General features: G+C 40.4%; 1 protein-coding gene and 1 pseudogene across 1 annotated transcript; one reads left to right on the top strand and one right to left on the bottom strand.

Annotated features, from left to right (window-relative positions):
* The first annotated feature begins 1282 nt into the window (after positions 1–1282).
* Positions 1283–8777, top strand: LOC135638930 (small nuclear ribonucleoprotein SmD1b-like; annotated as a pseudogene).
* A 287-nt stretch (positions 8778–9064) lies between these two features.
* On the bottom strand, positions 9065–12486 carry LOC103985498 (ATP-dependent 6-phosphofructokinase 2). The gene is made up of 2 exons (XM_009403214.3): positions 11820–12486; positions 9065–10089 (listed from the first exon to the last, which is right to left on the bottom strand). Exons 1-2 carry the CDS (start codon positions 12411–12413, stop codon positions 9268–9270), a joined length of 1416 nt encoding a protein of 471 aa, XP_009401489.2. The 5' UTR covers positions 12414–12486; the 3' UTR covers positions 9065–9267.
* Positions 12487–12788: the final 302 nt, after the last annotated feature.

Here is a 12788-nt window from a genome sequence, read left to right as displayed (position 1 = left end):
TAACAACAATCCAATGGAACAAAATAGATTGATAGCATATTTGAGTTTATTTGTCTTCTTGCTGTTGCATGGCCTCCCTCTGGTCATCATCAGCTTCCAACTTCTACACTGCATCACCTGCAGTGAATGAAACTAAAGCTGGGTTGCTGTTTTCCTTTTGTTGTTTTCTTTTGGGGCTTGAAAAAAGAAGTATAATCTGCATCAGTTTAGTTGATCGAATATCCTGAGTTCTTAGAATTTTCTCTCTGAAAGAAATTTGATTATGTATGATTAATTTCAAGGAAAACTGAATAAGATGCATAAATGATCAATAATTAGTGTATGCAGCTCACATGTTGAGCTACATTTTCAGATTGTTCTTGTTGGTATATTTGTATGTGTGGTTCTCAGACTTACCTGCATGTTCACTATTAATCATTGTCTATGTTCTTGTTGGTTATTTTGCCTTACCAAACAAGAAATAGATCTCAGACAAACCCTCTTCATCAAATAGCTAGGGAGTGCAACAGGTAGGTCATGAGAGCAACTTCTTGTGTTACTTCTACTGAGTTCTGATTACCTTTTGTTGGCATGTGGAGAAAAAGGTGGAGATGAAGGGGCTGTGATTGTCAAAAAGGTTGATATTAGATACTGTTGCACAAGATCTTTGCAGGATACTGATTTCATAGTGTCACCAATGTGGGGCTGTCTCACTTTTTTTTTGGAGAGAAGATCTAGCGGTAGACCTTTTGATGTCTGAAATCTGAATGCTTGGAGAGGAAGTCTGGTCATGTTTTGAAAGCTAAAGAGGATATGTATGTGCATGCTTTTGTTTGTTTACCTGTTTGTAAGTCAACTCTACTAAAGAAGCATTCAATTGCATCCCAAAATTGGCTTGAACGACTCATTAAGCAGTTAATCCAACTGCAACCCAACATTGAAATGCTTTCCATTAGAAACAAAGTTGAAATGTTCACAGGAGAATTCATAGGAGAGAAAAAGTGCTGAGGGGTTTATACACACACATATATATGCACGCTTTACTCCTTTTCTGCCTTCAGATGAGATACTGCACTGTCGCCGCTTCTGCCTTTCTTCAAAGTCCGAAATAAAGAGCTGCTTTCTGTATCTAGAGTTCCTGCCACATGAATCTTTCCCATGTTCATCCCATCTCTCCTGACACAGTAGCCCAAGTGTTGCTTTGCTTTTGTGTAGTTTCTTTTGCTTAGCCCATCATTACACCAATCCTTGTTTTTAGTTCCCTCCCACCACCCCCCCCCCCCTCTCTCTCTCTCTCTCTCTCTCTCTCTCTCTGTGTGTGTGTGTGTGTGTATGTTTGCACCCTTTAGCATGGGGATATTAGTCAGAACCAACATGGCAGTTACTCTGTAAGGATAACATCAGCTTCCCACTTGAAGAGTTAGGAGAGGGTTTTAATGGGTTTCAGGATAGTTGTCCCATGTGATAATGGAAAGAAAGAGTACTACCAACATTACCAGCTGCTTGGGAAATCTTCGTCTTCTTCACCTTTCCTCTCAACACCAATCATGGCCTCCCCACCACCACCATCACCCATCTCTTCTCTTCATTTGGCCAGTCATCATTGCACCCCTACAAGCATGGTAGAACTGGGGGGGAGGAGGTAGAGTCTTTATCGAGTAAAAGGAGGAGAAGAGAGGATGATGGCTTTATAATGAATGCTGATGGACAAAACCTCCTTTGCTAAGTCAAGGAAAGCATCAATTGCTTCTCTTCTCTACTTCCTTGGGGAATCAAGCGTCTTGGTCCGATCTCTTCATTTTCAGCTATATGTATTATTTATCTGTAGTTATATGCTGTCTTTCTTTCATTGAACTGTTGTTCATTTGGACTCTGTGGTTTGTCAATTTCGATTCAGTGAATCTTACTTCTTTTCTAACTTATAGTCATGATCAATGTACGTTCTAGAGAGAGTAGGTGATCTGTGATATATATTAGTCTTTTTTACTGGATTTTCAAGATACATATCAGTTGCACGATTTCTTGTTTTCATCTACAACAATCAAGCTGGGCTGCTATCAGTTGATCATCTGCAAGCTCACAGGTATCAGATAATTGGTTCTTGTATGCAAGTAAACTTTGTGTGCATGAATGGTGGAAGATTTGATGTAGTCATGCTCATGTGTGGATGGTAAGGATCACTCAGCTAGTGTGTCGTATGCCCATATTTGATTTATACAAGCTGCTATTTCCATGCAAGAAAATTTTAAGACGGTTTCTTTTCCTTACAAATTATTTTCATTTTACTTGTCCAGCTTAAAGATTAACTTATCATTGCAAATTTAAGTAGCTCAGTATAGTTTTGGATATTTGTTTTGAGAGTATGTTGTACATAACCCTACTTTGATGTACAGCTAATGGTTCAGATGATGGCTGGTTTCAAGAAGCTTGTTGCTTTTTTGCTACTGTTCATAGGATGAGGGTTTCAGAACTTGATTATGTTTTGTACAACAATGACCCAATAGTCTTCTTTAACAGAAGTTGGTTTTTACTTTTTGCTTTCAGAAATGGGATTTTGCAGACTACTAATCTTTCAAATATACTATACTTTTTGTTTCTACATCTGAAGATTAAGAGATATCTAAGATGAGTCTTCAGCATCAAGTACATGCTGAGACAGTTGTTCATTATTTGAAGAGATGGATTGATTTGTCAATTCAGTGGAAATATTGTCATTGTTGCAGCATTTATAGCATACTTATGACTTTTTTGGCAGCATATATACTCAGCATATCTGTGTCCATTAATTGCCAAAAGAACCTGTTTGATATGTACCTGGCTGAGTCAGATTTCTGTGTGCTTGCAAAGCTAAATGTGATTAATGGATTAAACAATGCATTTACAGGCTAAAATGACCTGTGGCATCAGAGTTCAGCATTTTCTCAGAAATAGAGATGTCAGCACTGATCTTGAATATCTTCACAATTTATGTTGACTAGTTTGTGGTTTCTGATTTCTTTTCTTGGTGCATTTTTTGCTGCTTTTTGGGCTGAGATGTGAGGAGAATGCTACAGTATCAGCTAAATGTTTTGGTCATTGATCTTGTCAAGAAGTACATTAAAGTCCTACCAATTACAGGAAAATGTTATTGCTTAAAGACTGAAATGGTTGCAATGTAGGAGGACCAGTAAAATATCTTTAAGCAAGCCTAGGAAGAGTGTGATGCCAGGTTTTCAGCCTCAGAACTGTGGTTATCTTTCCTAGTCTTCCTTAATACATGTATGACAGAGGTTTGGAATATTAACTCAAATTTAGGCAACATGATCCATAGAAAACATTGTGATATATTTCAAGGGCTGAAGAAGCTTTTAGAAGTGTAACCAGTGGCTCTGCACATGTATATTTACCACACAGCATGCATGGCCATGGAAACCTTCAGACTTCCAATTCAGAATGAGTTTGATATTTGAAGTTGAACCTTCACCTGCTGTCTCTAGAAATATGACTGCATTACCTGTGGTAGTTTTATGACACTATGGGATTTCAAAAGGAGTTCTTCATGCTTTTGCTAATGATATAAATGTATATTTATGCTGACACAAATTAGCCAAAGATTACATCCTTGGTTGAAAACATTTGGAGCACCTTGTTTACTTCTTGAAATGAACCATGCTATGGCAGTCCTATCTCTTTCTTTTAAGCTTTCAACTTGGCTTTGGGACCAGTTTAAGCTGAAGGAGATTTTACAGGAAGTTCATGTAAACATACTTGTCTGGAAATTGGCTTCAAATCACACCACCAGGATATGCAAGTTTGCATCATCATGATTGTCCACTCCAAGATAATAAACAGGGGGCACAGAGCAATTGATTCTCCTCTGGCTACCAAAAGATGAAATCTAACACTCAACAGGATTCAAGAGCCTAAGATGAGATCCACATTGTGGTGACCAGATAAAACTCAACTAGGATTCAAGAGCCTAAGAAGAAGAAGAAGAAGAAGAAGAAGAAGAGAGAAGCCAATCTTATTAGGGATAGGAGAAGCTGAAGCAGGAGCTACCACAGGAGCTCTTGCATACATAAACTGCATCTATAAATGGTTCCTCAGCATCAGGTGAAACTTACAACAGAGATGTTTTGTCCATCGACCTATCTGATCAGTAGAAGTCGAAGCCTAGGGAGAGAGCTTTCATGGATTACTGTGGTACTGGCCATGAGAGTGCCACCTTAAACAGTCATGGTTATTGACGCCTAGTTTTGTGATGGTGTCATGAGATAGCCTACTGCTGCTTATAATAGAGGGAATGGAAGCAACCAGCGAAAGAAAGTGCAGGGGGAGCTGCTCCTCATCTCAGTACTCTCTCTGCTTCCAGTCACCTGTCCTCTTCTTCCTCTTCTTCCTCTTCAAACATGGGGGGCTTTGGATGAGTTCAAGAACGGGTTTGTGACTTGAGTGATGCTGTAGCTGCATTTTTAGATTTATCTAACTAAAAGAAATTGATAGATTTAATACAATCCATCATTTAAATAGGTTATTCTATTGCCATTCTCACGTCAGCATATTTAGAAGTAGCTCGGAGACACGTCATATGACAGCTAAGTACCCCCAGATAACGAGGCATCCTGGTAGATGGCCTTGTCAGCACCATGTGCCTTTGAAGTTGAAGCAATCAGCGGTCGAGATTCATCCATCATAATTTGGTCCGTCTAAATCGGACGGCTGGCCCGCTCCGAAGAAGGGTGCTTAAGCTCGCTCGCTCGCGCGCTTGCCGGAACGCTGAGCTCAGCTTCCGCTGCCTCGGGCGCTGCTCTCCTCCTCGTCTCCGCTCCAAGATGAAGCTCGTCCGGTGATCCCTATCCCTCTCTCCTCCTCTTCCACTTCCTGTTCGTCGTTGTTGTTGCTTCTCTCATCTATCTTGGAACTCCTTCTTCGGAAAGTCTTGTAGGTTTTTGATGAAGCTCAACAATGAGACCGTCTCGATCGAGCTCGAGAACGGAACCCTCGTCCATGGCATCATTGCAGGTACCCCCTTCTCGTTCTTCTTTTCTCGGTTTGCTTCGGTTAGGGGTTTTAGTGAATTCCTGCTCATGGATTTCTAATTTGGGTTTAGGGTTTTTGACTCGTGTGGTTCTTTTCAGGCGTTCTATTCGCCAAGGGAGAAAAAAATGGTTTTTTTTGTTGTTGTTTTGGGTTGGTGCTTCATAGGCTTCTCATTGTGTGTTCAATATATCTGGTGGTCCAATATGTCTAGAGTTAGAGGCTGGTGTTGGAAGAACGCGTCTGTACTCCCTACGGGTGGCTAGTCTGGAAGTTGCATGCGATAGCTGATGCAAGTAGTGATCTATTGCACCATATGATTGTATCATCCCATGTTGAAAATGGTTATATCTGAAGTGGAAATAGTTTTTGTTTACATTAGAAACTGATCCTGATCCTGATCTTGCTCATAGGACAATGATTCCAGCTCGTTCTCAGAATAACAATACTAATTTCTTCCATAGGAAAGAATTTTGATTCAAATGCAACAGTTTTGGAATATCCTGCTTTGGGTCTAGACATCCATCAAGGGTAAATTGTTAGCTTTAAGGATTCAGGTCATTATCATCAGTCTTTGTATTATGTTTCTCTAAATCCAATGCATCACATTCTGATAAGCTATAACTGCCACTAGTTTATTCAAAATTTTAATTTTTAATTTATACTATTGAAAAGACGGGATACTTTTTTGCAACCTGCCAACAAAAGGTTGTTTACATGACTCAAGGCTTTAACACCTCAGTCACACTGGAACAGGTTTTCTATGGCCTCAAGGCTTTTGCTCAATAATGCAACTGTATATAAGAAGATCATCAACTAGCTTGTAGTGGGAAGGATGAATTTGTTGAGTTAAGTAACAGTGTTTAACTTCATCGATGCAGTGCAAAGACTGCAATTTCCATGTGGACACTAGGATCTTAATGGGCTTTGCTTCCATACTTTCAATGGACTGTGGTTTTACGGAAGTGATAAGTCCAACTTAAGATCACAATCATAGACAAGATAAAATAATTAAGGAAAGGCCTTTAGATGTTTCCTCAGTTTGAGCTTCTGATGAATTCCTGCTATTGTTGCTTTTGGGACAATGAAGTAGCACTTCACTCTAGAGGTGTGGATTTTAGATGTCAAAGAAGAGTTCAATAACCACTGTTGATAGGTTACAAAAATCTGCTTTGCTGCTTTCTTGTTATCTAGAGATCAATGCTTACCTAGATTCCACGAAGTGTCATGCATATGGACTTGTTAATAGTACTTATGCATAGGTCAATAGTTTTCAAGCTATTTAAATATTGATTTAAAAATGTCAACTAAGATGATAACATCAGAAGTGGTTTCTTTTTTTCATTTCTTGTTGGGAACTTTTCTTGATATTTGTTATTTTTGCAATGAAAGTTTTAAAATCTCTAATTGTTTTTATACTTGTCCTAGTGTTTTAAAATGGCACTCAGGTGTGGCTCGAGCGCCTCACACAACCTCTGGGCGAGGCATTTCGATGAAGCGCCACTCGGGTGCTCGCTTGAGCCCAAGCGCCCGAGTGAAGAATGAATTGGGTTCGTGCCTAGTTCGATTGAACAGGCAAGTTGGTTCAATTGATAAAGTGCCCTAACACAAAACCTACTCCCTCCCCCCCCTCTCGAGCCCGACCCAGCCCTGTGCCTTGTCTTTGAAGTGAAACCCTACGCCTGTTGTCGTCGCCTTCGTTCATAGCTCCTGCCATCATCATCATCTGAAACTTCCTCCACATTCAATGCCTTTGTCTGCAGCTCCCTTCGTCGCCATCGCCCGAAGCTTCCTCCACAACTGATGCCTTCGTCCACAACTTCCTTTGCCTTCGCCGTCGCCTTCGTCCATAGGTTCCTCTAATGCTGCCACCTTTGTCCACAAGTTCCTCTGATGTCGCCACCTTCATCTGTAGCTTCCTTTGTTGTCGTTGTCTTCGTTCGCAGCTTCCTCTGCTAACGCTGCCTTCATCCACAGCTTCCTCCCCCGTTGTCGTCTTCGTCCGTAGCTTCCTTTGTCGCCCTCTCCTTCCCCACCTTTCTCCATAGCCATTGGTTACTCCTCTTCTCCTTCTCTCACCTTCTTTCTTATATATTTTTTTATATTTTAATATTCTGGAGCGCTTTGCTTTCCTCGAGCGAGTACATAAGCGAGTGCCAAGTGCCTTGGACGTTTTGGGACCTTGGCATCATTTTGGCACCTAGCGCTTTTGGAAACGATGACTTGTCCTCAAATCTTCTTTCTTTCTCATTTTATGAGACACTTGGATTTGCATTCAAATTTGATTAGTGTCTGTATCTGTGCAGTATTAAGAATTTGAGATTGTGCATTTGTATCTAGAATGACTGATTTAGGTGCATTTTGATTAAAGCATAGAATGTGGTGAACGGAAAGAAGTTAGGATTGGACCATAGAGGAACTCTTAGCTGGAAGTGATGAGCATCTTTGAAGTCACAAGAAGATTTTTTAGATGGCTGTGATTTTGGAGGTACTGGTGAAAGCATGAGTACACATGTTGGTTGATCTGCAGTGATCAGTTATTGTCAGTGTTACTTTGACTGGAAAATTTATAGCATTTATCTCCTCTGCCAAGTTAGGAAGGATTTTTTTTTGTCCATTTGATGGACCAGGAACAAGAGAGGGCTTTACTAATAGTAATGCTTAAATAGCCTATTGCTGGTATATTTGATGTATGATTTATGAAAAATAGCATTTTATATGTTGTTTGGTCATGCTTCTTATTCATTTTCTACTTATGGACCCAAAAATCAAGAATAAATTTGAAAACAAGTAAATATCTGGAGTAATTTAACTATATTAGGATATTTGATTTTGAACATTCATTTCTGGCTATCTTCCCTAAGAGAACGGAACTGAAATGCCAAAAAAAAGGAATGAACATGGGTGAAAAATTACACTTAATCACTTAATTATTTATAAGTAGACTTAGAAAATGAAATCTACTTTCTAGTAACATGGCATGGATGCAACACCCATCATACTAATTTCATTTCTCAAGTAATGCTCCTATACCTAATATGTTTTATCCTTTCTGGTATCATTTCCATGAGGATAGGTTTCCTGTGGATATTGCAAGATGATACTCTTATGTTAGCAGTAAGTTGTTTTGCAAGTTGATTACATTCTTGACTGTCAGTTCAAATATTTGAGGTGTAGCGGATATGTTGTCATGCCAACCTGGTAGATACAGCTTCCTGATTGATTAGTCAAACTGCCCTCACTGTTGTTTTGGGCAGTTGAGCAATATCTAATACCTTTTTGATTCTTACAGGCGTTGATATCAGCATGAATACACACTTGAAGACTGAAACTTACAGTGAAGGGAAAAATCCCAGTTACTCTTGATCACCTCAGCGTGAGAGGTAACAACATTCGATACTACATCTTACCCGACAGCTTGAACCTCGAGACACTACTGGTTGAGGAAACACCTCGGGTCAAGCGTAAGAAACCTACCGCTGGTATACTTTTCTTTGGACCCTTTTCCTACACATGATTGCTTAAACATCGATCAGCTCAGCTTTTGTCTTACTGTCTTTTGTTGATCGCAAAACAGGGAGGCCTCTGGGACGTGGTCGAGGGCGTGGCCGTTAGAAACATCAACCAATTTTTAATTGTTGCAGCAACTGTTTGTGTACAAATAGCCTACGCTTATTTGGACATATCATTTTGTTAACTAAGATCATGTCTCTTAGATGCTTCTTTTCAAGTTTCCATTACTAAGAACAAGCCTCATTTATTTTGTGAATTCTTTTCTGTCATTCTCTGATGCAGTAAACTTGTAATTTTCTTATTATGTTATTATTTAATCAAATGACTTCTAAGTTGCCGAACTATCAAAAAGAGTAATGTACGTATAATGTTGTTCCTTTGTGATATGAAAGATCAGAGTTCAAAATGTGTTACATGAGCATTAGATTTTGTGTTAACAGGCTCGTCTAAAAGTCCTGCTGTGGGAGTCTCATGCACTATGTTCATCCATGTGTTCACCCAAATGGATGAACAGATAACTTACCACAATTGACGCATCCAATAAAAAAGGGTGGGCTGAACACCAATAATAGATGCAACTTGTACCATATAATCTTTGTTCCAAACCCACAAGTGCTTTGACCAAATAAATATCTGACTAAAATCTGATAATCTTCTTGAAACGTAAGAGCTAGAAAGTAGCATTCAGAAACAAAAAGTAACAGGCCATCTCATCCTTGGAGCACTAAGAGCATAACAAGCTGTGTTACATCTTTAGCTTTAGATCTTAAGAAAATCCGGTTGGGTTGTCACTGATCTCACCCAAGCCCATTTATGATCCTTTGTATCCACCAAGTTCTTCGAAACTGCAATCTCTTGGATTGGAATGTACCCGTAGTTACCATTTATAGGACCTGATACAAACCCTGTGTACCCTGCCATCACTCCATGTATAGCAGAATGTGCCAACAGAGTACAATACAAGTTGTCGGTTGCATTCGCTGGAACTGCTCTAATCATATACGTGGGATCAATATACTTTACTGTGAACAATTCTCCAGGATGCTCGTGTTCCCACCAGTTCTTCAGCTCGGATTTCAGCCATGCTCCCACATCCAGGAACACTGGATTGCCCGACTCGTCCTTTTCTTCCTTCTGAGCATCCGTTCGTGGAATTATATCCTGTCCAGCACCTTCAGCTACCACGACTACAGCATGTCCGTTCTGCTTTAGCCTCTGATCAAGGAATTCAAACAGTCCCCCCTTCCCTTCCAAGTAGAAGTCGTTCTCAGGAATCAGACAGCAGTCCACATCACGACTGCTTAGTGTAGCATGAAGAGCTATGTGGCCTGTGCTTCTGCCCATAAGTTTGACAAGTCCTATGCCATTCACAGCACTCTCAGCCTCGACATGAGCTGCATTGATGGCCTGTTGTGCCATCTCCACAGCAGTTTGGAACCCAAACGACCTATCGATGATGCCAATGTCATTGTCAACTGTTTTAGGTATCCCTGTAAGGGATACATACAATTTGCGGCGTTGAATCTCTTCGAATATTTTTACAGCACCTCTCATGGTTCCATCACCACCAATGCAATAGACCTGAATCATTCGGATATCCATTAGATTGCTGAAAAGTTGAATTTGCCCATGCGAAGTAATAAGCAATAGGTCAAGTACTTAGGCATCACAAAATCCAAATAAAGTAATAAACCTTTTGTTTAAACTCATTTCTTCATCATCCTAACAATATCATCTACAAATATGTGATGAAAGAAGTGTTGGCTAGACTTAGCCAAACCAAAACTTAATCTGAACTAGTTCAAGTATCACCATCGAGCCTGGATTAAATATCTACTACTGTAAAAAATGAAAATTTTCAGCAAACATTATTCAGTGTTAGCTAGACTGAGCCAAACCAAAACTTAATCTGAACTAGTCCAAGTTTCACCATCAAGTCTGGATTAAATATGCACTACAGTAAAAAATAAAAATTTTCAGCATACATTATTGGGTAATAGATTGATGCTTTCTTAGTCCCCCAACAAATGGGCCCAAATTTTAGTCAACCAACAAACTTTTCATATCATGTTCCATTTAAGTCGAGAGCTCTTGCAATATATTGATGGTTGTTACAAAATTCGAAAATATGGAAGAAGTGCCTCACTAAAAAGAACTGAACATGAAGTGCTTACACCATATTGGAACACTTATTTGCATTTTCAATAGATAACAATGCCAGGACCACCACATGCAAAATCTGATACTTCGATGTGGAATAATTAAGCAATAAATGGGTGCTTACAAGTTCATAGTACATACATGTGCCTTTGTTCAATCATTGACCATTTTTGCTGGAGTCAATTATCACCACCATCCTTATCTAAGTGAAGCATCTCTTTACCCTAGTGGGAGGTTTGATGTTTGATTCCAATCTTCTGCAAGTCACATTTTCTCCCACTGTTATGATTAAAGACCTCCCTGTTGGTTGTGGACTTGAAAAGGTTTAACTAGCTTACTACCATGCGATCTAAAATAATCTTATGACCTTGTCACCTATGTCACAGGGTCTGATGCCTCATCTAGGAGTAATAACATAAATATTTTAGCTATTATGAACAAGCTAAATGTAATTTTTTACATTATTATTTGTAAAGACTGTTCAAATAGATAAATTTTCGGATCATTTGTATCTGAGGTGGCTAAGATGGTACCAAGTCAGGGCACAAGTATTACCATATCAATATATTTATTAAATATTAAATTTTTTGTTTAAATTTACCAAAGGTTGAGGGTTTGAAACCTCATCCAATATATTTATTTACACCTTAAATGTTAAGACTAAATCCACTTACTAAAGGTTAAGGATTTGAAACCTCATCCGATATATTTTTTATACCTAAAATATTGGCTTGGTAATGGTATATCAGATCCACTTATCAAAGGTCGAGAGTTTGAAATCTCATCCGATATATTTCTGCCTTCGTCACTTATCGTTTGTAAAAAAAAGTCTGGGCACAAGTATATGGGTCTATGCATGCATGTTCTAATGCTTTTAATTTTCCATTACTTATTAATCTAGAATAATTGTCTTACCATAGACTCATTGTAATCCTTAATGCTATAAACCCCCTCGTTATTCACTGACCTGGCAATGCTTGGATTTTAAGCCAAAAAAGGAACACCATGCATTAAGGATCTTGGCATTAATCAATTATCAAGTAAAGAGCTGCTAATATTACCAAGAATTAAATCGCCAAAAGTAAAGAAATTGAACCAAATTCATACAGCTAATCACCACCATCAACTAAGAATTGGGGACGTCTCCTGACCTGATTAAACCCGTACTTCTCGATCCCGTCCACGATCTTCTCCAGATTGAAGCCGCCCCTGGAGGTGGTCAGAACGGTACCGCCCCTTTTGTGCCAGCCATCCACCATCTTGGGGTCCAGCGGCACGGGATCGGCGGAGTAGAACCCGCGGTACCCCGAGGGCACGCCAAAGATCCGGCGCACGCCATAGATCTCCCACAGACCCACGACGAGCTCCCTGATCACGGTGTTGAGCCCCGGGCAGAGGCCGCCGCAGGTGACGATGGCGGCCCGGACGGCGGCGGGGTCGAAGCGGATGGTCTGGCGGGGCCCGGCGCGGTGGTAGGCGGGGAGGCAGGAACTGGGGGTTGAGTCGGAGGAGGAGAGGTCGAAGAGGATGTGGCGGAGGATGATGTCGGAGGGGGCGATGTAGAAGCCGGGGGAGGGGTGGTAGAAGGGGCTACGGTCGATGGGGGTGGGGAGAGCCGGGACGTCGGTGAGGTGGTCGGCTAGGTGCGGGAGGGGCGTTAGGGTGAAGGGAGACAGGGTGAAGTTGGCGGTGGCGACGGAAGCCGAGGAGGAGAAGGAGGCGGTGGTGTTGAAGTCGAAGTCCATTTCCCCGAGCGACGAGCCGAGCGGTGGAGTGGAATCGATCCCCGGACGCGAATAGACGTCGTTCCGCTAAGTTTTGTGCGTCATCAGCAAAAGGCCCACTTTTTATATGTGATGTTAAAATTCGAAAAGGGCCCTCAAAAATTCGAAAAAAAAAAGAGAATATCCAAAAGATAATAATAAATAATTAAATGTTCAGAGTAAGAATTCTTTATTATTTGATAAAGATAAAAAAATTCTTATTGTACTTAAAAATTGCTAAGTCATAGTTGAGATATATATAAGACATCTGATGTCAACCCTGAAATTTACGAGGGTGACTGTGGTCGCCTACGTGGCTTGACCATGCTGATCTCCTTTGGCCCCCACCAAAATGGC

This window comes from Musa acuminata, chromosome BXJ3-5 (assembly GCF_036884655.1).
Source record: "Musa acuminata AAA Group cultivar baxijiao chromosome BXJ3-5, Cavendish_Baxijiao_AAA, whole genome shotgun sequence".
NCBI classification, from domain to species: Eukaryota; Viridiplantae; Streptophyta; class Magnoliopsida; order Zingiberales; family Musaceae; genus Musa; species Musa acuminata.
The sequence above is the reverse complement of the archived record's forward strand: the minus strand, read 5'-3'. Positions and strand labels throughout refer to the sequence as shown.